We start from the raw sequence: 27,809 nt of genomic DNA on the forward strand, positions 1-27,809 counted from the left end.
TGGGAAACACGAATTACACTCTTGAATTACGCCTGATATGTACCTTAAGGACGTCACTGATCTACATTTTTAATATGTTGTCCAAAATTACCCATTAAGGTCCAATTGTTACAGATTACTCAATTGATTAATCAAATATAAACACTAATGAGTATGAATTTTGATGAACAAATCACATTTAATTAAAGCGTATTAATTGATGTGAAATTCTCATGTCGGGTCTTGCTGATCATAACAAACGTTTATTCAGGAGTCCTTGAAGGCAACACCTGTCACACAGAACAGAGACGTGCGTGATGACATAATAATGACGCATTCATCCATTCCATATATGGACCGGACTGCGTTATTTCCGTCCTCTCTTTTATTATGAAACATTGATGTGTGAAGGAATTTCCCTTCCGTACTTCCACTTCCGTTTCGCTGTTTGCTGTGGGGGTATTTTCCAGGAAACGTTCTTTTGTTTTGTCGATATTAACTCGATTGCCCATTAGGTATAAACCCATTAGAGGAAAACCCACAAATAAAACGTGTTTGTGGTTAATTTTCATTTTTCACTAAACCTCCACAGAAATTGTTGCCGCATTCCAACCGGAAGAAGCGTCAGAATATTTTCACAAACTTGTCAGGATCTCGTTCGTAAATCATTGTGTTTTTACAGTTTGTCTATTTTACTTGCGTCTTTATGTTTTCCTCATAAAGTTTACACTAAAACTTCTCATAAATAACAGGAAGGATTCTAAAGTGAACGAATGTTGCTGGTATTTGAGAGAGAGGGAGTTTCTTTCCATTCATACTTCACAAAAGCAAAAGTAAACAAACCACATTTCATTATTACAATTATATTTTGTTTAGTTTATTATTTTCCTCCTATTAATTGTTTTTGAATGTTAATTTCACGTGAATGTGATTATTGTACTTTTTTTTTTTTTTTTTAATAAAAGTGCTTTTAAAAATTAAATTCTTTCCTTCTATCTATCCATCTATCTCATCTTATTGATAACCCTCCAGCTTCTCACCTGTGATGAACTGAAACCTGTTCTTGTTCTCGATGTCAGATCTCATCTGGATCGGATCCAGCTCAACCGGGAACGGATGACTGTTTACAGGAAAGGGGTGGGTGGAATAAAACGCTCACCTGAATATCAATACTTATGAATGCTTCGTCTTTCCAGAAGCTCCTGGCGTCTCTCACCTTGTTAAATCACAGAGTATCACAGATACGACGCTGTCATTGAATTCCAAAGCGCTGTCTGGCTTCAGGTGAGCTTTAAGTGGTGGATTTGAGACCGATGTGAGAGGAGGGTTGAGCAGGAAATAATAACTGGAAATTCAAACAGCGGAGAAGATCCTGGAACATCTATAATTTACTTCACAGGTTTTGCAGCTTTACCCCCATCAGACTAATATTAGGTGTCATATTCAACATAAGGATACACAATCTCTCTGAATATCAGCATCTTTAAAAGTTGAGATCTTGTGATGCCTTCGTCAAACTGATCACCTGATCAGGTGTTAGGAGTCTGATGTCCTAGCAACAATAGGTACCTGGTATCCTAGCAACAACAGATGAAAGATGAAGATGGAAGCTGGCCTTTGTTAAAGGTGCTTCAAAGAATCCTGGCTATAAGTTATGGTTGTGGTTGAAGCGCCAGAAGTCACTCTTGACAGACGGCGCCAACGAGGACGAGGAGGAACGAACGTGAGCGACGAACACATGAGCAACAAAAACACGCAGGAGCAGCCGAGGGGCGAGCTGACGGAGAGTCCGGTCCACGTCTCCAAAGGCACGCTCGTGGGTCACGTCCACGTGGAGGTGGAGGCCCGGATGCTGATGGCTTTTCTACAGAACATTGAGCAGCAGAAGGTTGGAACCTCCTGGATCCAGGAAAAGGAGAAGATGAAGAAGGAGATCTGTGAGCTGAAAGCCCAGCTGGCTCAGCACAGAAGATCATCCTTGTTAGATGTGGTTCCCACCACCCTGACCCCAGACAAGGAGAAGATGAAGGAGATCTGTGAGCTGAAAGCCCTGCTGGCTCAAACCAAACAGGAGACCTTGGAGGAGGTGGAGGGGCTGGAGGCCCAGAAGGAAGCCTTCGATGAGACGCTGAGGGAGCTTCAGACCAGCCTGGGACAGGAGACGTCTAGCAGCGCTGACCTTCAAGAACAGCTGGATCAGATCAGGGTTGAGAACGAGCATCTGGAGGAAGATCTGCAGCAGGAGAGGACCTCCATTGAGGCTCTGCTGGAGGAGCTGAAGAAGGAGGACGCTCTGAAGGCTGCTCAGGAGGAGGCTGAGCTTCATTTTAATACCAGCAGGTTGGACTGCCAGGAGTCGTCTCCGATGAAGGACAGGGAGGAGATGATGAAGACCTCTAAGGAGAGGGAGGAGGAGGAGACCTACCAGAGCCAGCAGACGGAGGAGAAGCCATCTCTCCTCCAGGAGACCAAGGAGCAAAACGAGAAACCCGAGGAGGTGGAGGTCCAGAAGAAGAAGAACAGGAAGAAGAAAAAGAAGAAGAAGTAGAAGATGTTCTCCTAGTCCTGGACCTGCAGGGCTTCAACCACAGAAAAGTTCTGAATGTTCTCTCATGAAGGATTGAACCTTGAAAAAAATAAAACTTCATGAAGTTCTGTTTGCTGTTGGGTCGATTTCAGAACCACACATCACTTTCCAGGTCTGTTCATCATATTAGGAAATATAACAAATAAAATGTAAAATGAAAGCAAATTTGCTTCAAAATAATACAGTGGTGTGTAAAATATTTATTTTTATTTCCTCTTTAGCCAGAATTCTGTCACTGAATTATGTGCATTAGAACTTCCTGTTCAACACAAATCTAGAAGTTTGGATTGGTACCAATGAGGCGACACAAAACGGAATTTCCTGATTAAATTTTTAATTAAAATACGAATTTATCCACAGATTAAAAATGAAAAGGCAGAAAAAGCAAAATGTAGCTACAATCAGGCACCAATGATACATGTTATTTCATATTTTTTCTTTTTTTTAACAATTGCGATAACGCAACAATAACATTATTTACGGATCGTTATTTTAAATATTTATTTATTCATTTATTCTGAAGACAAGCGGGCCGGATGGACCCGCCAAAGACATTCATGGATTCTCCATTATAGATAACTGATCGAAGATCAAAGCTGATCCCACCCGCCCCGCCCAGCTTGATAGTCCTCTCACTACCTCAAAAAACTGAAGGTTCAAAATTTTAAAAAGATTTCTAAAAAAAAATTCGCAAATGTCCACAGGAAAAAAAAGAAAGCAACACCAATCCAGTCATAAATCAAGAGTAAGAATCAAGAGTAAGAAGAGTGGCGTTTCGTATCGGGCAAGCTGGCTGCATGGGTGAAGTTAAGAGCGATTATTCCGCACACACACACACACACACACACACACACATACACACACACATCCGCGCGTGCACACACAAATAGTACTTTTCTTTTCATCTTAATATAATCGTAAGCTTTGGAAAAACAGACGACTAAGCTGGTGCGAAGAAAACTAGATGAGGGATCGAAGATGGGCTGAAGAGACACAGAAATGGCGTGAAAACGCGTCAGAGTTAAGACATCCCACCGCAGCAGTGGCAGACATGGCTTGGCGAGACATTCCGGCACTTGTGATCGAAGTTTTCTTGGAATAGGGGCGGGGGGGGGGGTGTTTTAAGGTGGAAGTGACTAAGGCAGGACACTTCTGCATCATATTAGAAAAGCCAGAGGAGGAGGTGGGGGGTAAAAGATGAATGCAGCAGGTGCCCTCAAGCATCCACCAGGAAGAGGAAGCGGAAATAAGGTCGGGGGGAGGAAGTAAACGTCTTTGGAGAGTTTTTTTTTTTTTGTTTTGTTTGTTTGTTTTCAAGCTGACGCGCTTGTGGCGACATCGAGAGATTGTTAAAATAAGGAGGCTTCTCTTTAAGGTCCGGGTGATAAAGTGGAGGTGATCGGAGTGAGGTTACGATTAGGAGACCCTGACGCTGGACGCGTGGACATCAAACCCTGTTTTAAGACTGCAGAGGACGGACAGCTCTACTGGCCGTCACGCTCTACCAGTGGAGGAGATCACAATCATAGATTCACAATCGCAACAATCACTGTCCTCGTGCGGTCAGCTTGGAAATCCATGATACTCATGCAACAAATAGATTTTTTTTCTCTCAACATAAAGAAAATAAATTACGAGAAGAAGTTGATAAGAACAATGGCCTCTGGCAGTCGATGCATTTCTTTACATTGTACTGGGATGTAAACAGATTCTTTTGTCGGCCTGACTGTGGTACCACACACACACACACACACACACACGCACACAGACACACTTCAGGTTCTTCTGAACACCAACCTTCTGCCCCTCCCTCCCACCTTCCTCAGTCCTTCCTCTCCTCTCCTCGTCTTCAGCGGATGTAGACGTCCCTCCCCCAGTCGTCCTGGTTCTTGTTGCGGCTCATGTTGGCCCCAGTGTCCACGGGATCCTGGCAGTAACGCTCCCTCAGCTTGCTGCGTCCGTGCGGCGGCTGCTTCTGACTCGGCATCGGAGGAGGAGGAGGGTGGTTCAGGTTCTCCTGGTCGGGCTCGGCGCCTTCGTCTTCCCATGATGCCTGTCTGCCGTGATGCTGCGCCAGATGCAGGCGGCTGCCGCCTCCCCCTCGGTAGGGCTCGGGCTCCTCGTAGGGGTCGGTCTCAATGTCCATGCACGAGTCGCCCGCCTCGGTGTAGGCGGAGTCCCGGCTGCCTTGGGTCTCGGAATCGAAGGTGTCTTGCCGCGAGAGGCCCCGCCCACTCCCTCCTCGTAGCTGACCGCGTGACGAGCGCACGTACATTTGCTGCTGCAGCTGTTGCTGAGGTTTTCCTCCTAGGTCGGCGTGATAGTCATGCAGGGCCCCGCTGCTCCCGCCGCATTCCGTCAGGGGCCCCTCCCGCTTCTGCTCGCCGTGCACCAGGTACGGCCCCTGCAGCCAATCGCAGCCATGCCACACAGCGACCATGCAGAGATAACAAAGGGTCAGTGGTTAGCGAGGTTAGCGTGAGGCAGATCGTGCAACACACAGACAAAACGTAAGCGGAGATGTTACAGCAGATTCGGAAAGCGTTAGTGTTCACGACACGGCGCGCACGCGGTTCACAGTCAATGCAAATAAATTATTGGTTATTTGGTTATTCACACCTGAGCGGTTAATAGCTACCGTGGCAACAGCGCCACCTTCTGATGAATTAACCTCATGGTAGGGAGAAAAAAAAAGCAGGAAGAGGTTTAAAAATGGGTTATGTAATTGTAATCGTTGCACATAATGCTTATTCTGACACAATTTCACATGAATTTATGCTTTTCGGGTTTTTCATTTTCGCTTCTTCAAATTTTACTTCGATTGTTTTTGTTGTTTCCGTCACGAAAGCATCCATAACATAAAAATAGAAGGAGATATAAAGCATGTTTTTTCCAGCACCATTTGGTGCAATTCTGTTGTTTGGGTGTCGTTCTGTGAAAGACATAAATAACAGTATGCAACTCATCAATGCGTAGGCAGCGGTTACTTAGCAACAACGACAACAACGCAGCTGATTAGTACTTCGTTGTTGAAATGATTACCAAAAAAAAAAAAGAGTGGACGGAGCGTTAGCGACAGCCTCCACCAAACTCGATGTTTCCGCTGGAAGATGCGAACATGACTTGCTGTTTTCAGTGGCGCTGCCATGGCAACACGGAGGAAGGCAGCAGACTGGATTCAGCCTCTCTTTAGAAGAAGACGTGCTGGAGAAAAGGAGGCCATGGAGCTAAAGATTGAAGGGGTGGGGTGGGGGGGGGCAGATATGATTGCTGCTTGGTTTTGTGGGTACTGGTGGATTATGGGTAATTCCTTGAGTCTGTGTGGTTTGAGTTTAAAGAGAGAAGGGAGGTAAACACCGACACCGATGCAGGTGATGTGACTTTACTGGTGGGGTTTTGTAAACTAGTTGTTCATTTTGCAGGAAATTGGCTCCTAATTTGTGTATTTTTGTTTCTATTTACAGCATAAACAGGGTTTTAATCCCCTTTTCCGGGTAAAGAGCGCACGCTGCTGGCTTGAGATCGATCTGCTGGAGTCCACCTTCTCTGTTCTGTCTGCTGGCCTTCAGACAGCGTGTTCCTCCTCTTTGGCCTCGGTCGCCACGGCGCCGACCATGTCGGGGAACAGATCCATGTTTCTGCGCAGGGAGGTGAGCACCTGTACCTGCAGGTTGGAGACGGGCTCGGGGGAGGCGGCCAGAGCGGCGGTGGCCATGGTGCGGTTGAGCAGCGGGTTGGGGGGGTTGCTGCTCGGAGGGTGCGTGGCCTTCCAGTACGCCTCCAGGTAGTCGGCCAGATGCTCGCAGGCGTCCTCCAGCTGGTTCTCGTCCAGGATGATGTCGAACAATTCCTACACAGATAATAAAAAAAGGGTTTTGTTTGGATATGCAGAACCAAAATTGATAGAGTTTGTCTTATTTTGACAGTAATTCTGGCGTCTGATCAAACCAACAATGAAAAGCTCACCGGTGGACACTGGGCCAACTTGTCCGCTGCCACCATTTGGACATTGAGATGTTTGGCCTGGGACTTCCCTCTGGATTTAATGAGCCTCTGGAGGACCTGCAGGGAGACGTCACCTTATCATTCACATGAAAACTGCTGAACCCTTTGAAAGCCAAAAGTATCACATTTGATTCACTTCCAGGATTTTTATGCTTCTACATCATAAATTTGACATTTTTTTCCCTCATAAAACTTGATGTAAACAATCAGTCACATGGTTCCATGTGAAAAAAAGTTCTGAATTTAGCCATAAATATACAAATTAAAGCTCATAAATACAATTTTTGTAAAAAAAATTTTTTAGAGGGTTCCATTAGAGCTTATTTTCCGAAATGTTAATTTTTCCCGCAATTATTTCATGGATCATTCTACAAAGGATTATTCCCTTTGAAATACTTTCAAGTCAAGGATGTCATATTAACATGACAAGACTTGAACTTAAACTTCCAAGGCTAATCCGCTTTAACTAGATTTCTATTACTAAGTTTTACTAGTAGCTAGTAGCTCATTGCAGCTAAATCAAAGCTAAATTTAAAATTTAGAGGAAGGGAACAATAATAATCAGGATTTGATTCCCAGAATACCTTTGGTGATGCTATTTTGATGTAGACGATGATGGGAGCCAGGGACGTCTTGGCCAGCTGGGAAGGGTGGTTGATGGTGTCGGCGTCCAGGGCCACCAGCTGGAGGGTGCGGGCCAGCTCGAAGATGCGCTCGATCTCACTCTGCACCTCCGCTGAAGGCCGAGGAAACAGAGAAAGGCGTCACTCCAGAGAGCTTCTACCTCTGATCTGGATCATGAGAACCACCACGCTTCCTTCACTTTGTGCACACGTACAGAACCGACATGTTAGTTCTGGATCATGCACGTCGAAGTTTAAAGAAAAACAAACTTTAAAGCGAATGAATCAGACGGAACCACAGTTGGAGTTCCATTTATGTGCAGCTAAATGGAACAGTGCAGCATCCTCATTCTGAGGCCACCTCGGAATTTCCCGGTGTGTCTCTTTTGTCCGATTGCGAAGGCAGGAGGCACTTAAGAATGAGATGCCTGTGGCACTATAATAACTAATAAACGGGCACAAATTCTCACCATGTCAATACAAGAGAAACAATAAAAGAAAAGAAAAAACAAACAACCAAAACAAAAGCAAAAAGTGGAACATTAGTTTCTGTTAGCGCTGCTGAGCACGGCGGTCATTAATTTATCAGGTGATGAGCTCAGGAGTTTTGTTTTCATTGTTCCTCAAAAACCGCCTATAAATCGTCTGATTTACCATTTTGAGCTCAGATCCCCCCCCCTCCCATCCCACACCTCCCTATAATTTATATTTAATAACCCTGATGACAGGTGAGGAGAGAGATTACAAATGGAAAAAGTAAACAGTTCCTCTCCTGTCCAGTGGAGGTGCGAGTTCTCCCAAACTCACAATGGGGGAGGGGGGGGGGCGCAATTTGGCGTCCAGAGGACCGAGGGGTGGAGGAGGATTCCATTAATTCTCGACATTTGTGGAAATTTGGATTCATCTACGATGGGAGAGGGGGGTGACGATGAGATGAGGTCCAGCTTCCAGCTTCCTGGACGCCCCCCCCCCCCAGATTGGGGTTTGTCACTCCTTTGTGTTAGAGACTACAGGCTGTCACGCAGACGGATGAGGAACAGAGAAACCCACGGGCAGGCAGACAGGCAGACAAACGATGAGCGGATGATGACTACGGTGAGAGGAAGAGGGAGGCAGGAGGGAGAGGAGAGCATACGTACCCAGGATGTCTGAATCAAAAAGACAGGGTGGCGGAGGATGGGAGAGAAGGTAGGACCAAGTAGGGGGGGAGGATGGATGGGTGAAGGGCAGAAAAGACAGGATGAGGAAAAGAAAGAGGAGGGCAGATCAGACTCGGGCAGTCGGAGCAGGAATCAACGGGAACAAGTGGACACTGAGGTTTGTGGACGAGGCGTCCACCTTTGTGTGAATGTTTGTTTTAGCTGAGCTCCACACGCAGACAAACACAGAGGCTCCACAGGGGACAGCTGTTCATATAGACCGCAGGGGCCCAACCTGAGGCTGTGTCTCCAACAGGTAACACCCCCCCAGAGGAACCTGTTCTGACCCGACTCTATGGACATCTACCTCCACATTATATATACGGTACATATACACAGTATATCTGTATCTACATATATACATATATATACACAGTATATCTGTATCTAAATATATATATATATATATACACAGTGTATCTGTATCAATATACCTGTATATATGTACTGTATATCTACACTTACATGAACATGTATCTGTATCTACGTACATATATGGATATATACACTGTATATCTATAACTATACATATACTGTAGATCTATATCTACATCCACATACACACACACACACACAAACAGTATATCTGTATATAAATTTATATAAGCTGTATATCTACTGTATATCTACATACTGTATATTTAATGGTGATTAAGAAGAAGAAGATATATACTGTATGTATGTATCAATCTCAATATGTATATACAGTATGTGTGTGTGTGTGTGTGTGTGTGCATACTGTCTATATCTACATCTACATATACTGTATATATACACACAGAATATCAGTATATACATTTATATATACTGTGTATCTATATCAATATCTACATCTACACTTAATATCTACATCCACATACAGTATATACTGTATACTGTATCGATATCTACACACACACACACACACACACATACACATACTGTATATCTATGTATACATCCACATACATATACTGTATATCTCTATTCATTTATATCTATTTATATGTACCGCTATATATCTACATCAATATCAATACATCTGCATCTATATGTCTTAATGTATACCTATTTATATCCATCAATCCATCATCCACCCGCCCACCCATCCACCCGCCCATCCACCCGCCCATCCATCCATCCATCCATCCATCCCAGTAAGCAGGAGACACTCAAACATGAAACACTGACAGGTATTTAAATGGATGTTTAGCGACATGATGATGAACACAGATCAGATTTATTTCCCTGTCTGAACAACAAAAGAACAGAACCGCTGCGGGTCGTCTCAACGGGAGCCTGGATGTTCTGTGTCTGTGTGTGTGTGTGTGTGTGTGTGTGTGTGTGTGTGTGTGTGCATTTGGAGCAGAACCGGTTGTGTGTGACTCACCCAGGCTGGAGCGGGTGCTGGAGCGCTCGATGATGGTGTGTTTGCTGGGGTTGTTGAGGACCGAACGTTTGGCCAGGGAGATGTCAGCCGTCACCCGTGTGATGGATATCCTGAAACACACATCACACACATCCTTATCGGCTCAGCCGGCCGGAGGTGAACTCCACCACGGCGGATGCTGATTCTTACCTGCCCTCAAATTTGTGTTTAAGGAAGTCGAAGAGCGCTTTTTGCATCATGTCTGTCACCTAAAGACAAAACACCCGCCTGTCAAAACATCACAGAGGCAACATTCCTGTTCGCATTCCCATGATTCCTCTCCTTACCTCGTATCCTTTGAGCGACGGCCCGACCAGGATGATGGGTCTCATGGAGGGGACCACGTCGTAAGGCGGGACATGCTCCATCTGAGCCGGGACGAGAGCCGATCAGTTTCACCACCAGGCATAAATCAACATCAACACAACCCCCGCCCCGCCCATGAGAGGTCAGATTGATCGATGGCGAGGTTCGGAGACGCTGGATGTTCATTTCATCGACCACCTGCTTTAAGAATGTTTCTGGAGCAGGGATCAATTCCTCCCAGAAAGCCTTCGCTGCGTTCTCCCTGTCTGCTGTCTCACATAATTGAGGTGTCCATAATTAAAGGCGACGCTGGGGCGTTGGGGGGGGTAGGGGGGCACTCGGTGCCGCCACTCCACTGCTGACACGATTTACTCTTTCTGTTACGCATCGGCACTTGGTTTAATTTGCAAAATCATTCCTCCCAGCGAGGAAAAGTGGAAGTAAAAGCACACTTTTTTACATTTGTTGGTCCAATTTGAGATGAAATCTAATAAAATATGATGAAAAACAAGCAAATTTGAGTGTCCGGAATATTCAAAATCAGATTTCCAGGTGAAATCTTTCTGCATTTATTTTCTTAATCCTATTTTTAAGTTTTGTTATCCTATTTTTCAGGTAAAAACCCACTTTTTAAAAATTTTTTTGGTCCAATTTGAGATGAAATCTAATAAAAAATTGTAAGAAATCAGGAAAGTTGAGTAGCTGGAATATTCAAAATCAGATTTCCATGTGAAATCTTTCTACACTTTTTGTTGTAATCCTATTTTTTAAAAATTTTTCTCCTATTTTTAAAGTAAAAACACACTTTTTTTTACATTTGTTGGTCAAATTTGAGATGAAGTCTAATAAAGAAATATGATAATTAAAGCAAATTTGAGTAGCTGGACTATTCAAAATCAGATTTCCATGTGAAATCCTTCAGCATTTATTGTCTTAATCCTGTTTTTATGTACACAAATAAATGCAGATACATTCCTGGAATATAAAGAACCCTGTATATACTTAAAACTGTGGCTTTCCCTTAAGCCATTCACATAGAGAATCTATATCTGTCGTGCGCCCACACACAAACATCCCATTGCAACGCATGAACTTTAGGCTTGTTTGCACACGATGAATCACGGCTGATGCATCCATCAGGACACCATAAGCATTATTCCTTTTTAGCCTCCTTTCATCGGCGACGGGGTGAAAACTGTCACACCTCCTATGCATCCTAACAACGGTGAAATCAGAGGGGTTTTTTTTTGTTTTTGTATTCCATGCACGCCCCCTCCACTATGATCAGCTCCTCTTTGCAGGCCAGAGTGCCGCTCCACTACATTACATTACATAAGGAAGAATCGCTGGAGCTCATTTCACCTCATTTGTATTCACAGAACCTAAAAATACATATTTTAAAAAGTTTTTCAAATGGCCCTTGTCTCTAAAGGGGCCAAGCTGGAACGCAACTGCAGAAGCGGCGCTCGCCGAGTTTGGAGAGCGTGAGTGGAGCGTGGGATTTAGAGGGAGGATTGAAATCAAGCTAAGATGTTGGGTTTTTTTTAACAGTATAGGAATTTATTTGCGTTAAAAGTCAAAAAACGTTTCGATTGAGTGAATCAGAAACTGGGCTTCCACAGCAATAATTAAAATTACTTTCAAATTCTACAGATAAATACCTATATGCATAATTTCTTTCATCTAAAGATAATTTACCCTTCCTGACGAGTCGTCGTCTTTCGTTCCGCAGCTGCGGCCCGCGATTTAAATGTCGCTGAAAAGCGTTTCGGGCAGCTGACTGCCGTTCAAAATCAGGCGTCGGAAAGTGGAAATGAAAGCGTGTCAGGATGTGTTAGCGCGTGGCTACGGCTAAGGAAGTCTGCAATCAATCCGCGCACCTGAGACGACGGAGGTGTCGCCGCGATTTGAGAACGATCCTGTGAATTTTTTTTTTGTGTTTTTTTTTTTTTTTTTTGAAGGATGAAACAGTGAAATGTTTTCTCTCATCATATGTTCAGAAGAAAGGAAAGAGTGAAACGTGGTTAGAGGTTAGTCTGGAAAGAGACACACACTCACCGACTTCTGTTTCTGTTTAGCCGGGCCACCTAAAGAATCATTCCACAGAAAAGCCAAAAAGAGACACAAAAAGAAGCACAAAAACACAAGAGCACATCTGGTTATTGACAGGTTAGGAAGGGGGAGGGGCTTAGGCGAGGAGCTGTTAATCGATCAAACGTATCGGTTAGCTCATAGCCTCTCAAAAACAAACAAACACATCTTAGCGTAACCATGGAGGCCGCAGCCTGAGGGGCCAAACGGTGTTAGGTTCAGGAGCCACGTCAGACGCTGGGACATTTCAGTTGTGAGCCGTTAGAGAGAGAGAAAGAGAGGGAAAAGCAGGGGGTCGGATGCAGGAGGGAGGCTGGTGAGGTGAAGCCCCCCCTCCCCTGGTGTTACCTTCTTAAAGAAGGGCAGGCGGTGGGTGTTGGCCTGGGGGGACGTGACGCTGCCTGACATGCCCTTGGAGGAGCGAGGGTCACCCTGGAACTCAGGGGGCTCCTCGGCATCCAGGTCGAGGGGGTCAACGTCATAGGCCGCGGCGGACGCGTCCGCGTTAGCTGATGGAGGCCGGAGTTCGGGCGGCGCAGAGGGATGGGGGGGTTGGAGGAGGGAGGAAAAAGGAAGAGAGAGAGCAAGACAAGGCCAAGTGGAAGAGGGCAAGAGGAAATGAAAATAAAAAGGGGGGGAAGAGGAAACAGAAAAACGTGAGATGCAACCAGAGAAAGGCATGGAAGAAACGATTGATGAGGTTTTGAAGGAGAGCCAGACCAGTGAGAGAGAGAGCAGTGTGACCGAGGGGGGGGGGGAGCAAAGGGTAGATGGGAAAGAAGAGACAAAGCCGAGGGCGATGCTGGCAGCTGGACTGATGTGGGTGTGGTTGGTTTGACGGGGGACGTAAATCTTTAACGTAAAAGAATTGACTGGGATGTTTTCAGACGCGCCGCTTCAATACCAGCCTGAAGCGCCGCCGTCAGACAGTTTCTCTGTTTTCTGTCTTTGTGTGAAGCTAATGGATGCTAAAGGACGCTAAATCTGTGTTAGCCTGGATGAAGTCAATCCTGTGCTTTATTTCTGCCCCATCCAGGGGGGAGTGGGGTAATAACAGACCTCCAAACATCCAACACCTCAGTGGTTGATCAGCAGGCCTGACTAACTTTCCAAAATCTTCATCTAAAACTGGATCTGACACTTTTTTGCCGATAGTGACTATTTTGACCCCTGCGACCTCACCTGTGCCAGGTGGGGTGGGTCTGCGTGTTCCCGTGGCAACATCCAGACTGGAACTCCCTCCAGATTTACTGCAACGATGAAAGATGGTGACAAATCAGAACACGTGGAAAACAAAACAATCAAAATAACAAGACAACTTCCTGTATTTGCGAGGGAGACCCATTTGTACACACATGACTCACTGCAGTGGTTTCGTCTATTTTAAGTGTTACTTCTCCTGGTGGGTGAAGTATGACTCAGGTCTGACCTGATTTATAAAATCCGGGGTTATGGTTTGTGATGCTGATGCTGTGAATGCGGAGAGATCGCCGTGGTTACCTGGAGCTGAGCCGGTTCTGTCTCATCCGCTGCTCCTGCAGCAGACGGGTGTTCTCCAGTTTGACCGGACTGGGGATGAAGCCCACCTCGCAGCCCTCCTTCACCAGGCGCCCGATCCACCAGTCGTTGTTGTACTTCTGCATGCATCACGACAGGCAGCCAATCAGACGCTCGGCTGCTCACGCACATAATAACATCTCCCAAGCAGACCGACCAGAATCAGAAAGAAACTAGAAGACTCTTTCTTCTATATTTGGAGCATCTCTCGCGGTAGCAGGTGGAAGTGTGAACTCCCGCTAACTGCCAGGGTTGGATTTAGACAACATGTGAAGGTGTAAAGAGGAGCAATTGGATGTCACCTTTTAATAGCTACCAATTGTTCAGAGCCTTTCTTTTTTTTCTTTTTTTTTTGTTCGATGCCAACCAGGAACAGTTTGTTACCCAGAATGAATCGATGTCCTACAACTTAAATAGTCTGTTTGAGACGTTTGTTGATGTTGTTCTTCCTCTGAGGCGGCGCCAATCATCTTTTTTAGACATGGTGTGAGCCGCAAAAAGGTGGGACAAGACGATGGTGTGACAATTCAACAATAGCAGCTAGCGCTCGACTCAAAGTAGGAGAAAAAGTCTTCAGATTGGAGAGGTACAGCTTCACGTTCATGTGTTTCATGTTATTTTTCTTTAAAACCTCGTAGTTCTTAACGCACCTCTTTAATATGCAGGAAGTCTTTGGCTTCGAAGGAGATGGCCATTCCCTGCACAGGAACATCGTCACTGGGGCCGGGGTTGTAGCCTACATTCGTCCGCACAGCAAACGCCACCGGTTTGGTCTGAAAGAGCGATGATTATTAACCCGTGTCAAAGAAAAACATGACACAACAACAGTAATTATCCATCGCTGGGCAATAACAGGCGGCGCTTTAAGAGGCTGATCTCTGACCTTTGCTTTTTCGAGCGTGGCGAGGGCCTGTCTGTCCGCCTCCTTCCTCAGCGCCTCGGGGTCCTCCTCCAGCGACACATCAGAGTCCGACGGCCGGCTGGTGTAGGAATCTGCCGAGCCCTGAAACGTACAAGACGTTTACATCGACAGCCAGAGGAAAAACAACCGGCAACAGTCGTTTGGTGTTGAGACAAGCAGGCACCGGGAGGTGTCTGCACGTGTGCGTCGCCGACCTGTTCGCTCATCTTCAGGTATTCCAGATGTTAAATTAGTCCTGTTTCACGCTATCTGACGTACGACGGCGAAGCATCGCAGCGCTGCCTTGGGGGTAAACATTTCCAGAGCTGTGCTTTGAGAAGCGTCGCCTAACACGGTCAACAAAAAAAAAAAAAAAAAGGGACTGCGGCGTTCATATTGAATGAAAGCTGACTCTGTGTAACTTGAGGTGGAGACGACGCCGAACAACAGGCCAATATTTCCACTGCAGCCGCCATGCAAAATCTTTTCTTGCACAGGTACGATCCATTTCAGTTTTGTGGAGGCAGAAAGAGGTGCGAAGGAAATATTGGCCCCAGGGTCGGTTATATTATAAGTGGGGGGTATAAATTTCTCATGAAGGGGCTTCAGCTTCCAACACATTCACTTCTCATGCAGCGTAACCCGATTCTCTTCGGCTGACCCTCAGCCAGACTTCCATGCCACAATAAAAGCCAGCGCCGGTTCGCTGCACCTCTCAGAGGCCGCCTGAGCTTCGACGACGTGTTTGACCGTTTAAACTTATAACAATCCCACTTGTTTTCTCCTTCTTTGCTTGTCGTCTGTTTTTTTTTTATTTGAGCTGACAGGCAGCCTGCGTCTTTGTAGGAGGAGCTGACAAGCAGGCGAACAGCTGAAACAGCCAAGTAGAAGAAATGAGTCACTAGGTGTGGGATTTTAAAATAGAGGTGAGAATGTGCAGAGATGACATACAGCGTATGTAATGATGCTGAAAAATTCCAAGCACATGTGTAATCAGATGGTCGGAAGACCGACACCAAAACAACACAAGTTTGTATTCAGGTTTTAGTCGTTTTCGTCATTCGACTTAACAAACACCTCGGAGCGACGGCTAAAATCTGCAGCAAAAATAAACAATAATCCAAGAAAATTTCAAAAATGTGAAACTAAAAAAAAATAAAACAAAATAAAGCCAGAATGCAACAATTCTTCTTCCAAGCAGATTTGGAAAAGACAATGCCAATCGCCCACATTGTTTGCCTGAAAGATATTGCTAAAAGATTCGGATAAGTTGGGTTTTATTTCTGCAGGAGTGGAGTTTGAAAAAGTTTTTTGGCAGTATTTTTGTTTTTTTTAAATATATTTTTGCCCTCAACCTGAAAACATATTTGATAAAAAGATGATTTCCCACTAATTTGAAATAATGATATGGTTGATTAAACTAATGGATATTGAGATCACTCAGATTTGGGGTCATTAAATGGAATTCGCCTATTCCATGTCAGCCTTCGCTGACATGGAATAGCTTTTCATGGTCAAGGAATTAAACGGTGTTGCTAAATTTGGAAAGTAAAGCGACGTCATTAGTGACGACAGCACAGGAGCGTGTGTTCTGTCTCGCTAGGGGTGATGGATGGTCTTCACCAGATGATGGACAACAGAATTCCTGCCAGAGGCCTGAACGCTGATGGAAGTCGCCCAAAGGTGTCTAAAACAAAAACAACACCTGGTTGTTGAGGTTTTATAGAAGATTGCGTTGGAATGTGTGCTAGGAGCGTTTGACAATCGTGGCTTTCCAACGACCCCAGACCCGCACAATCCAGTTTCACAATGAGATGACAATCGTCCTATTATACCTCTGGAGCCGTTTGACAGAGCTCCTGTCATCGCACCCTCACAAGAAACAGTCATGGTAGCTTTGAAACACTGTCAGTCGCTGATTCCACATGACAGTTACAAATTACGTTTGGGTTCCTTAATCACATATCAACTTGAGAGGACAATCTCACTTTGTTTCACAGAAGGAAAACAAAACAAAACAGGTAAATTCACAATCCTAGAAAAGTTAATATTTAAAGACAAAACCAAAAATGCGATGAAGCAATCCCAACCAATTCTAAAAATTTGCAGATTCAAGACATGTAGAGACAGAAAAAACATGTCGTTCCTCATTCCTGCTTGCGGCTAGCTGCTAAAGCTACATGAGCTACAACACGTGTCAAAATCAAGGCCCCTTGGGCCAAATGTGCTCCCCTACATCATGTTATGTGGCCCGCGAGAGCATAAAAATTCTCTAGGTCACAAGTATGCTTTGACTACATTTCCCACAATGCAGTAATTACACCCATTTAACTTTGACAAAAACGTTTCGAACAAACTTATTTTGATGTTATTTTCCTTTATTCTCTTGGTTAGTTTGAGCCTTGATTGACGGACTTCTGTGTTTAATAACCCGACAAAAGAATTTGTTATATCAAAAACAAACAAACATTTTTTTCAGTTTAACTGTAATGTTTGTAACTTGAATTAGTAATAAATTCAGTGTTATTTAACATTAAGGAGTAGTTACATTTATGTTACATTAAATTGAGTTACATTTAGTTACATGTATTAGTTACATCTGACCCTTTGATTACAGCCGTTATGCTAACGTGGCCCTCGGTAAAAATGAGTTTGACACCCCTGATCTCCAACTAGCATAGCACAAATAAATCTTAAACCTCAGACCAAAACTCTTTATCCCAGTTGCATTGTGGGTGATGTAGGCACCAATGATTCTGTTGTCTTCCTCAGTTACTCTCGTCCCAAACACATTCATTCACACAATCGCCTTTAGACTTTCGTCTGGTTGTTGAGTAGTAACAAATCACACCTTGCCGGCCTGTCCCGGTTAACTGAATCAGGTGGTGGTGGTGGGGGGTAGGGGGGGCGGACCCTCAGATGCCTCTTCAGATTCGAACAACGGGTCCTTCTGACCACCAGTATTTCCTTTGAATCCCACAAACAGCCTCCACTGAGTTATTGGACTGTCCTTTTTCATTTGGCTGGAAACCAAAACGCGGCCCCCGTGTGTTGGTTTCCAGCCAGACAAACACCCCCCCCCAGTGACTTTGCCACGACTTTCATCTTTGGAGTTCATCGATAAAAAACACCATGAGAGATAAACGGTCGGTGGCGCCGAAGGCTATGCGTTATAAGATAAGGATGATGTCATCAACGAGCGCCGGTTCAAGAGTCATCAAGACTCTCCTTCTGTTTCCTGTCAATATTTTTAACTTAATAAAAAATAAAAAATAAATGGGGAACAATCATCTGTTCGTAGCACCTGCTTAGCATGCTAGCATATTAGCCTTGGCTGCTACTCATGCGTCTCTACAGGATTGAAAATGAAAGAACAAACATGAATGTTGACTCTAGCTCCGACACCTGCCGCATCGAGGTGCCCTGTGACTTAGCAACAGCCAACCAACTGTTGACATCCCTGTTGCCAAGGCGATGGCAATCCCTATATCCTGGCCCTTATAGCCTTTCCTCTCTCTCTCGCTCTCTCTCCTCTCCCAGAGAACGTCACCACTTCCTGTTTGACTAACTCAAACGCAGTCCCTTCCTCTCGAGTGGGAGGACTCCTCCTGCATCTACAGGTGAGTCGGCGAGGAGCTGCGGACCAATCGGATCGCTGCGACGGGACGGCTTCCCTGAGTCACTCGACCAGTTGATTCACATCAGAGGAGAGTCAAGACTGATGAGTCAGCACATTATTCTGAGACAAAGGGGCCAAACTGGCACACATCTCCTCCACCTTCTCATTTCCTCTCTCTCTCTCTCTCTTGCGTCACCAGGCGACGTCTCTAATTTAGCCGCTCGCTTCGCTTCACATACAGCTCAGTTCAAAATAGCTACAGGCCACCTGATGGAGGAGCTGCTCTCCCATTGGCCGATGTCAGACTACAGATCCCAGCAGTGTCATAGTAACCGTCTCTGCAGCTCGATACAGGCGGCGATGGAAGATGCAGGAAGTTACGTTAAATAAAACACCCAGAAGGGGGGGAACCTGCGGCTGGTTAATAGATATTGAGCTTCTCAATGAGGTGTTTCCTCTCATTTACGGATAAAAATTGCCTCCGTCTGATAAAATCTAAGCTATTCTTCATCACCACGGACCGCAGAAGTTGAAACACAAACGTAGCGCGAGAGGTGAGGGTCAGAAACGACGTCAAACCGCGGCTGCCAGCGTGATGAATTCATGAATTCACCCCTCCTTAGTGCTCCTATTGAATAAATGCAGGGAGCAATAGAGCAGAGGGTAATGGAATGAGGAGCGCTGTGAATAATGAGGGTTGAAAAGAGTCGCCCCTGCAGCAGGGAAATGAGTTAACATTGTTCCTGGAGATGGGAACCAATCCTTCTCCCCACTTTTACAAATGGCTGCGAGGGAAAAAATAATGGGAAATTAGAAAAAAAAAGAGCGATCTGCAAGAATAAATCTACATGAAATCATTAGGAAGGCACCGAACTAGCAAGGAGGGGGAAAGAAATGACAGTTTAATGATCCTTCACTGCTTTTTAATGTCTTTATAAAAGCAGGAACGCCGTTATCCTGCTTTTATAATGATGATTTCGAGGCCTGAGGTCAAGAGATTTGGATCCGCCGCCGCCATAAACAACGAGACGTCCGAGCAGGTGTTGTCAGACGTCACATTAGTCTCCGAGAGCCAACAGATGCCCCGGTAGTTAAACAGATCAACAAATCTTCACTCGTATCAGATGACCAGCGACGTCGAATTTACAAAAAAAAAAAAAAAGCACAAACAAAAACATTGAACATCCTTTTCCCATTTGCTTTATCTCTGAGTCACCACCGCTTGAACAAATCAGATAATGAGGAGGACGCAGACGGCTGGGAGCGAGACCCACAATGCATCAGCAGCAGCCGGGGCTGCAGAGACGCATCAGAGGAGGAAGGGACGAAAAACGTGAAAGAAACGTAAAGGAAAGGAGATCTGCAAATCGTGACAGATTTCCTGTCTGAAGCTGGTAGAGAGGAGGCTGTAATTGGACTTTTTTTTTTTTTTTTTTTCTTCAGTCACAGCAGCGTCATGGCAACCTGCCGACCAGCGTAGCGATGACTGGAAAGATGAGTCATGGACTGACCTCACTAGGTATCCTCGTTTTTTTTTTTGTTGTGTTTTTTAGCAACAAAGGGAGTAAAAAAAATACCAATGTGTTCAAAATATAGTCAATTCAGATTCAGTGCTGATCAATAGTGTCGATTTATAAAATAAATAATCATAATTAGGTTTATGCAATGATATAACTAAGACATAAAATCAATGATGAAATAGTTAGAAATGAAATTAATAATCAATGTGGAAAAGTGTGTTAAATTGCTTCATCACACTTCAACATTAAAACTAATCAGTCAATTAATCACCGGCCTATTGATCAAGATGTTCCATCTCTGATTGGACGTTGGAGGAAATTCATCAAACTGATTTGAACGTAATTCAATGAATTCAGATCTGAAAATTTAAATTTAAAGTGAATTTCTTAAAGAGTTTTCGAGGAAATCGTGAGGTAGACGAGGAGCTGAATCCAGATCTGGTCTGGGCCTGTTTGGGACAGCGGCGCAGGGGTAAAAGATACCCCCACACACACACACAAATGGTGCAACCGGGCGGACGTGAGCATAGCAGCGGAGGCAACCGGCGGCACGGGGAGTCTAATTAAAAACGCAGCGCCTCTCCAGCAGCTGCGGCCCGGCCCAAAATGGAATCAGGCTCAGAAGACAGGGAGCGAAGGCAGACCGAGGGGGAGGCAAAGCGCCGTCAGGACACAGGCGCGAACTGATTCCACCCCCGTGACGGCGTGGGGCAACTTTTAAAAAGTCAGCGTAGAGCCACTCACTTCAAACTGCTTCCAGATCAGTCAGACGCGCATTAATCCGGATCCTGCTTACCATGACGGGCCTCTGGATCCTCTCGCTCCTCTCCATGCCTCGTTTGCCTCGTTTGCCTCGCTCGCCTCACCACGGCAACCCAAGGGGGCAACGCCACAGTCCACCGACGGAGTTATGTGTATATATGAGTGTATATGTGTGTGTGTGTGTGTGTGTGTGTGTGTGTGAGGGGGAAGGAGAGAGAGAGAGAGGGAACGAGTGTGAGTGACAAGTGTAGAAGTGTAGTGTGTGTCTGCGGGCCTATGTGTGTGTGTGTGTGTGTGTGTGTGTGTGTGTGTGTGTGTGTATGTGTGAAACTAAGTGAGGGACTCTCTTAACCTCCAACCCCTTCTCTCTCTCTCTCTCTCACACACACACACACACACACACACACACACACACACACTAGCTGGGGGTCGGGTTGCAGGACTTGTGCTACATTTGCAAACTGGGGACGTATATTTAGCCCTGGCCGGGCAGAAACAGGGACACGGACAGGCTGAGAGCCGTGGTATGCAGCCGTCAGCCATAAATGCCCCGGCTGACGTGGGTTTGGGGGGGCCGGGGCCGTGCCCAGGGAAACCCCCCTCCTGTCTCTCTCCTTGCTTCTCGGTCCATGAGCTGATATCACTCTTCCCAATCGGTCTTAACCCGTGTCAGAGGACGGATTAATTTGGAAAAAACTCAAGCCCGGGTTAGCGTAGCATAAAGAACAGATTATGGGGCTGCTAGGCGTGGCTGGACGGGTGTTGGGCATCCGGGTTTTTACAGTAGGGGGCGACCTTTGACTCGATGACGGGGGCTCCAGGCTGATGACAACACGGCCGGTTGGGGATAGAGGGTGGTGGGGGGGTGGGGGGGTGGGAAAAGACATGCAGAGCCACCGGTTGATTCCTCGGGGCGCCAGAAACACAAACATCAGCTGTGATTCACATGTCAGGACCGACAGGAGGGACGGCCTGTCGCTCCCCAGAAACCTGGAAATCTGTCACACATGGCAACCGAGCGAGACGGGAAATAGGCCCTGGAGCGATGTGTGTGTGTGTGTGTGTGTGTGTGTGTGTGTGTGTGTGTGTGTGTGTGTGTGTGTGTGTGTGTGGATGAACGGTGACAAAAACCAGTCAGTGTCTTAGACTAGTTGAATTCACAGATTATGAGATATTCTTTAAAAATAACACCCAGCCTCACTCTTCTCTTGAGTAGCTATATGCTGTTGCCATGGAAACACAATTTAAATTTTTTTTTAAAAATGCACGGATGTCCATATAAATAAGGGAAGCGCCTTCAGGTTATGCACTGACAACAGCTCAAGTCTGACTTTTTTAAAACCAAAATGAGAAGAAAAAAAAACCACACAACTGAGGTTTTTTTGTGCATTTTCCATGAAAGTGTTATGCGTGTGTGTGTGTGTGTGTGTGTGTGTGTGTGTGTGTGTGTGTGTGTGTGTGTTCTCCATACAAAAAAAACAAGATAAAAATATCATTTTCTACCACATAGCAGATCATCTAGTTTGGCAGCAGATGTTCTCGCTCTCCATCTTCACACACCTGAAGACGTTTGTGTTGAACTCCACACGCAAACCTGCCCACACACACACACACACACACACACACACACACACCCATCCCAACATCCTCTTCCTCACCCTCATCCCGCCGCGCCTGCACGCGAAGGGAGATTCAGAGGCTGGGTTGCCATGGAAACCGGGTTGAGTGTACCAGCTCCGGCTCCGCCGTGGTGCTGGCTGCTGCGGCTCTGGTGCGTTTGCGTGTGCGCTGGCGTGGGTGTGTGTGTGCGTGCGTGTCTGCGAGACTATAAAGCCTATAGGTAGGGTGGTGGTGGTGGTGGTGGTGTGGGGGGGGGGCTCCGCGTTTCAAAAGAGAAGCTGAAACACGACGACCGATGGAAGCGGCTGTACGCTTCGTTTTCCGGGCAAAATTAGCGGGAACCCCGGCGGACGCTTCACGCATCAATTCGGCTGAGTCACTCGGACGATTTCTGGACGATGTTCCAACTACAGTAACCCCTCACGCACTCGCGCATCAAAAAAATCGCGACTTCAACTCATCGCGGATTTTTAATAGGTAGTCATGTGATACCGTACGCGCATTCTATTGGCTGACGGCATCCGGAAGTGCGCTACGTGAGACACAAAAGTGCTTTAAACAGCCTATCAGAGTGAGGGAAAAGGTAATACAGATAGGTGGTTTAATATGGGGAGGGGTCATAAACAGTTAAATCACCCCCCCCCCCCCAATAAGGATAATGAGTTTCTTATGCACCTGAGGACTAATAATCAGCTTTGACGCCCCAGAGGAAACTCAATCAGACCGCCTGCACCCGGAGTCACCAGGGTCTGGGTGTTTGTACCAGCGATGACGTGAGCGGCGCCGAGCAGAAGGTGTGATGATGCTCACAGGTGAGCAGAGAAGGGAGTCGTCGCTCCGAGAAAATAAAGTTTTGTTCGCGCAGAGGCGAGACGCAAACGAGCAAACAGCACGGAACACATATGGTCGGAATATGTATGCGAATAACGCCCACCGTCCTCTCAGAGATGCCAGGAAGGTTTGTCTTGAAGCGTTAATTCGGATCCTTCCTTATGACCACGATATGGAATTAGACTCCGTCGTGTCAAAACGATTTGAAATCCCGACAGGATATTTGAGGGTTTGCAGTAAAGGTTTGCAGTCCCAGCAGGAGAAACCTCTACTTTGACTCCATTAAAGTTTCATAAGATTCTTCATTAAATAAGCCGGAGTCTGGCGCCTGGATTAGTCTTGGGGGAGGATTAAAGCGTGAGCCTTTACCTGTCGGACGAAGCTGTTGGAGGTGGTGTCAGAGGAGGTGCTTCCATCCGAGCGCTTGAATCGGCTCTTCCTCTTGGCGTACTTTCCCTGGGGTTGAAGGAGGAAGAGGAGGAGGAGGAGGAGGAAAGAGACAAAAAACAGAAAAAAAAAACTTTAATTGTGTTGCTGGATTAGAACTTTTCTTGACATATTTGGTGTTAAAGCCTAGCCTCAGGGGAGCACGACCACCATTTAGATTTGGCGTTCTTTGGAGAAGCTTGAGTGCGATCAGGCAGATGGAGGCGGAGATAAACCAGAACGAGAGCCAGACTGGGAGGAAGTCAAACCAGCTCCGTCATTTGCCATTCTTCATGTTCTGGTGCGAGCTGGGACCTCGTAATCTGATTGGCGGACCCCTTGGCAAATGGCCTATCCGGGTAGGGAAGAGGCCACACATTACATTAGGGAGTCCGGCTGCCATCGCCATGGTTACGCAATGCTGAGTAATGGCGTTTGTTGGACATCAGGAGTGTGTTTGCGCTGCCTCGTCGGCCTAGCGACAGTGTGGGGGTATAGCTCAGTGGTAGAGCATTTGACTGCAGATCAAGAGGTCTCCGGTTCAAATCCGGATGCCCCCTGACCATTTCAGACACATTGCATTTTTATTTTTATTTTTTTTGCTGGCTTTAGAGACATTACACAGCATAGATTAAAATACTGAAGGTTTTACAGCGTTCGCAGAAGATATCCAGAACAAATCTGAATATTCCAGACTAAATCTGCTTCATGGCTGACAGTAGAAACCAAAATAATAATGAAATAGTTAGGTCCAGCCAGAAAAAGTTTGTTTTTTTAAAAATTTAAAGTCATACATAACAGAAAAATGGTGAAACGTTCAGTTCCAGGAGCTGGACGGATGTTGAATGTCTGATCCTGGATCAGGGGGACGGGTCCAGCGACAGGTCAAACACCTGCCAACACTGACTCCCCCCTCCACTCCCTATTTCTATTATCGCCGTCACCTCCAGCATCGCAGTGAAAACCGAGGCCCTCCCCTGAGCAGGCGCCCCCCCCCACCTGTCTTTAAACAAACACGACCTGTTGCACCGGCGACAACTGGTGCGAACATAAAAAAACACCCGGCGAGAGGCTTCCGTTGTCAGGAGATAGGAGAAAAAAAATGCATGTTATAATTTATTTATTCATTTATTTTTTTAAACAGAGCGTAGGAATTCATTTGAATTCATTTCAAACTCCTGCGGAGCAGAAATAACGTCTCTAGCTGCTCGTTGTCAGGCTTGATTTGCCGCCACTGATGGATGGGATGAACTCACAGCGGGACCAAAACGAACTCTCAAACGCCCAACAACGATTACAGCGTCGCCGTGGTTACTGGTGTTCCAACCATGAGGTGTCAATTCAGGAGAAAATTTGGATTCTAGTTTAGAAAATTAATCTGCTTATTTTGGCTGAAGGTCAGCTTCGACGCAACAGGAAGAGGCGGGGCCAGATATCGATCGATGCTCGCATGGATTTTATTTGGCGGTAAATGAAAAGTCACCTGCGTGAACTCTGAAACGGTTCATCCTTGATGTATTCATGCTTTCAGTTTGTGCTGCCCATTAGGAAACCCATCCATCATGAGCTTTCAACGTAAGTGAGTCCCGGATGAAACCATTTATCTGACGCCGGGATGAGGCTGGAGCTAGGTCGATCAAAAGTATTATTTTCACAAAATCCTCTATTTTTGCTGCTTTCTCTCTCGATCGGTCCAACAGAACAAAAAGGACATTAGGTAGAGATTAAATCTCAGGGGCCTCAGATAAACTCTTAACTTTACTCGGAAAAAGAAGGATGGTGGATTTCGTCCTTTATTGATAGTAAAGGTCGACGAGGAGGTGCTCTTTAAATGTTCGGTATGAGCGGGAGGAATTATTACGATATATATTATTGGGTAATGGACCTTTGTCCGCCTGTGAGGACATTTTTGTTAGTTTCATCCCTCTAGATCGCCGGTAACTGCAGCTAGCTGCTCCTTAAATCTCATCAGCAACGAATTTTCTTTTTAACGCCCCCCCTAGTGGCCGAAAAGGAACATTGCACATTTAAGTAATCTGGATGTTTTAGTTCACCTCTGTTCTGAGCCGGAATGAGGCGACTTCCTGCCGGCAAAGGGCACGGAAATGCCAGAGGAAGTAAGAAGGGAAGACTTCCTGTTGGTAAACATCCTCCCAGATTAAGTGCTTAATTAAAGAGGGTGCTGCCTGTGTGTGTGTGGGGGGGGGGGGGTTCATTCCGGAGACCAGAGTGAGTACTGGGGGGGGGGGGCTGCACGATATTGTTACCCAGAATGCTCCATACATTATTCTGCTCACAAATATTGACGCTGATCTGCAATCTGATGGCGGCCAACAGGCTTGATTTTTAATCTAAGCCGCCCTCAGGCGCTGAAGCCGGATCAGCTGCCGGCCTGCAGCTCATTTCTTCTCCTGTGGTGAGATGCTGGGTAGAAAAACCATCTTCTTCAGGATATTACAAACGTGGATCTCTACTCGTCTCTTCCAGGCGAAGTTATAAATACATAAACCAGCGTGACCCGCTGCAGGTCTGCATGAACTTTATATCTAATTGATCGAACACACACACACACAAACGCAAACACACACACTGTTTCCCACCGACCGGCACAAGGAGGGGGTCCATCTGTTTCTCACCAGATCAAGATCTCCTTTTTTTTGGAAAAAAACAAACAGACGGGACGAGGTGAGACGGCGAGAGACGGTTGGAGATAAGTAGGGCATTCCAAAAAAAATGTAAAAAAGAAATCAGAAGAGATGAAGAGAGAGGATGAGGAGGAGTGAAGAGGAGTGAGTTGGCTGGGTTTGAAGCGTTGGTTGTCTGCGGTGACGTGTTGTTGCTTTTTCTTTTTTCTCGCTCTCCACAGAGACAATGAGTGAGCTCGGCGTGGGCGTGTTTGTTCTGGATATTCTCATCAAATTTTTTTATTTTTTTTTTCATCCATTTAAACTCTCATGACTAAACATGCCCACTGACATCATGTCACAGCCTATTTGTGGCTGTGAGAAGAGTGACACTATTAAAGGCGGGTGGGATAAAACCACAAACGGAGGCGGAGGATAACAGGTTGAATTTTTGGAGGGTGTTAAAAAACATTTTCTCCTGATTGAAACGCAGAAAAGAAAAAAAAAAAACAGCAACTTTGAATTCATCCTTTAAGACTTCACCTTTCTTTTTTGTGATTCACATCAAACCAAATAAAAAAAGCATCCCCTTCCTCCTCCTCCTCCTCTTCCTCCTCCTGAGAAGAGAACATTTAGTCCACTTGATTAATTATTGCTTAATTGAAGAATATGGCGAGCTTTTCTTGTGCAGACAGCGTTAAAAACAAGCGTTACATCACATCCTCACATGTGGACACACACACACACACACACACACACACACACACACACACACACACACACACACACACACACACACACACACACACACGGGAGACTTATTGAAAACCAACGCAATTAACCAGCTAGACACAGGCGAGGGGTGGAATCATAAATCACAATCCGGAGAACATTATAAACTAGAGGCCTCGATCTATTTCCGCCTCCTCTTCATCACCAAACTACCCTCAAATCGGGGGTTTTAATCACTAAATTCAGACACTTCCTGAGGAACAACCTGTTAATCTTCACAGGTGTTTCACTGTCATGATAATAAGAAAATATATTTAGCATAAATATACATTTTTAAAGCAGGTTCTTTATATATATATATTTTTATATTTTTTTAAAATCACATTACCCTTTCCTTTCCTGCCCCTTTGCTCTTACCTGTGTGTGCGGATGGTGGTCGAACATGTCCATTTGGATCTCCTGGGTTGAGGTCGAAGGCGTCCTGGACATACTACTTTTCTGTACCATTGATATAACTTTTGACAATCTATTTTCAGTTTCGTTTGTTTATGATGGTGTCGGCAGACTCATTTTTTTTTTTCCAGGGAGGAGAAGCCGCTGATCAATCTGAGGAGGATGGTAGCACAATGGCAACTGCTGCCTCCCTCCAGCCTATAGCGTTTCACACTGGCGCACCGAACGCTTCCACCAGCGTTAAGAGGACGGGATATCGCAGGAACACTTCCGGTTTAGCCTTCAAAATAAAACGTTAACGCGTTATAATTTAGGGAATTTGAGAAATATCAATTTCAGTATAATATCAAACAGGACCGCCCTGATTTTTTCAAAGGAGAAAATAAATATTTTTTTCTAAATATGCTATAAATGTGGACCTTAACAGAAAAAGATATGTAACTGGATGAAGTAATTTGATGAAGGATAACCTGGTGTTTTAAAAACATCTAAAGTGTAAATGTACGCTGTGATTAAGGACAAACCAACTCACAACTGTTAATATTTAATTGGTGTGTGACGTAAAA

At 45.5% G+C, this 27,809-nt stretch overlaps 1 protein-coding gene and 1 non-coding gene across 4 annotated transcripts; one reads left to right on the forward strand and one right to left on the reverse strand.

The window, feature by feature from the left end:
* Positions 1–3,175: 3,175 nt before the first annotated feature.
* Positions 3,176–27,445, reverse strand: cacnb1 (calcium channel, voltage-dependent, beta 1 subunit). 3 transcript variants are annotated; one of them, XM_068335956.1, is made up of 14 exons: positions 27,208–27,445; positions 23,378–23,464; positions 14,639–14,758; positions 14,406–14,528; positions 13,699–13,835; positions 13,381–13,448; positions 12,166–12,194; positions 10,089–10,169; positions 9,952–10,010; positions 9,763–9,872; positions 7,156–7,307; positions 6,533–6,628; positions 6,231–6,416; positions 3,176–4,970 (listed from the first exon to the last, which is right to left on the reverse strand). In XM_068335956.1, exons 1-14 carry the CDS (start codon positions 27,295–27,297, stop codon positions 4,416–4,418), a joined length of 1,893 nt encoding a protein of 630 aa, XP_068192057.1. In that variant the 5' UTR covers positions 27,298–27,445; the 3' UTR covers positions 3,176–4,415. The 3 variants fall into 3 exon arrangements, with proteins under 3 accessions (XP_068192057.1, XP_068192056.1, XP_068192058.1); XM_068335955.1 differs by lacking the exon at positions 12,166–12,194 and adding an exon at positions 12,547–12,707; XM_068335957.1 differs by lacking the exons at positions 12,166–12,194; positions 23,378–23,464; positions 27,208–27,445 and adding exons at positions 12,547–12,707; positions 20,592–20,829 and having other exon boundaries at positions 3,177–4,970.
* Positions 23,923–23,994, forward strand: trnac-gca (transfer RNA cysteine (anticodon GCA)). Its single transcript has one exon. It is a non-coding gene; the product is annotated as a tRNA-Cys (tRNA).
* Positions 27,446–27,809: the final 364 nt, after the last annotated feature.

This window comes from Antennarius striatus, chromosome 16 (assembly GCF_040054535.1).
Source record: "Antennarius striatus isolate MH-2024 chromosome 16, ASM4005453v1, whole genome shotgun sequence".
NCBI classification, from domain to species: Eukaryota; Metazoa; Chordata; class Actinopteri; order Lophiiformes; family Antennariidae; genus Antennarius; species Antennarius striatus.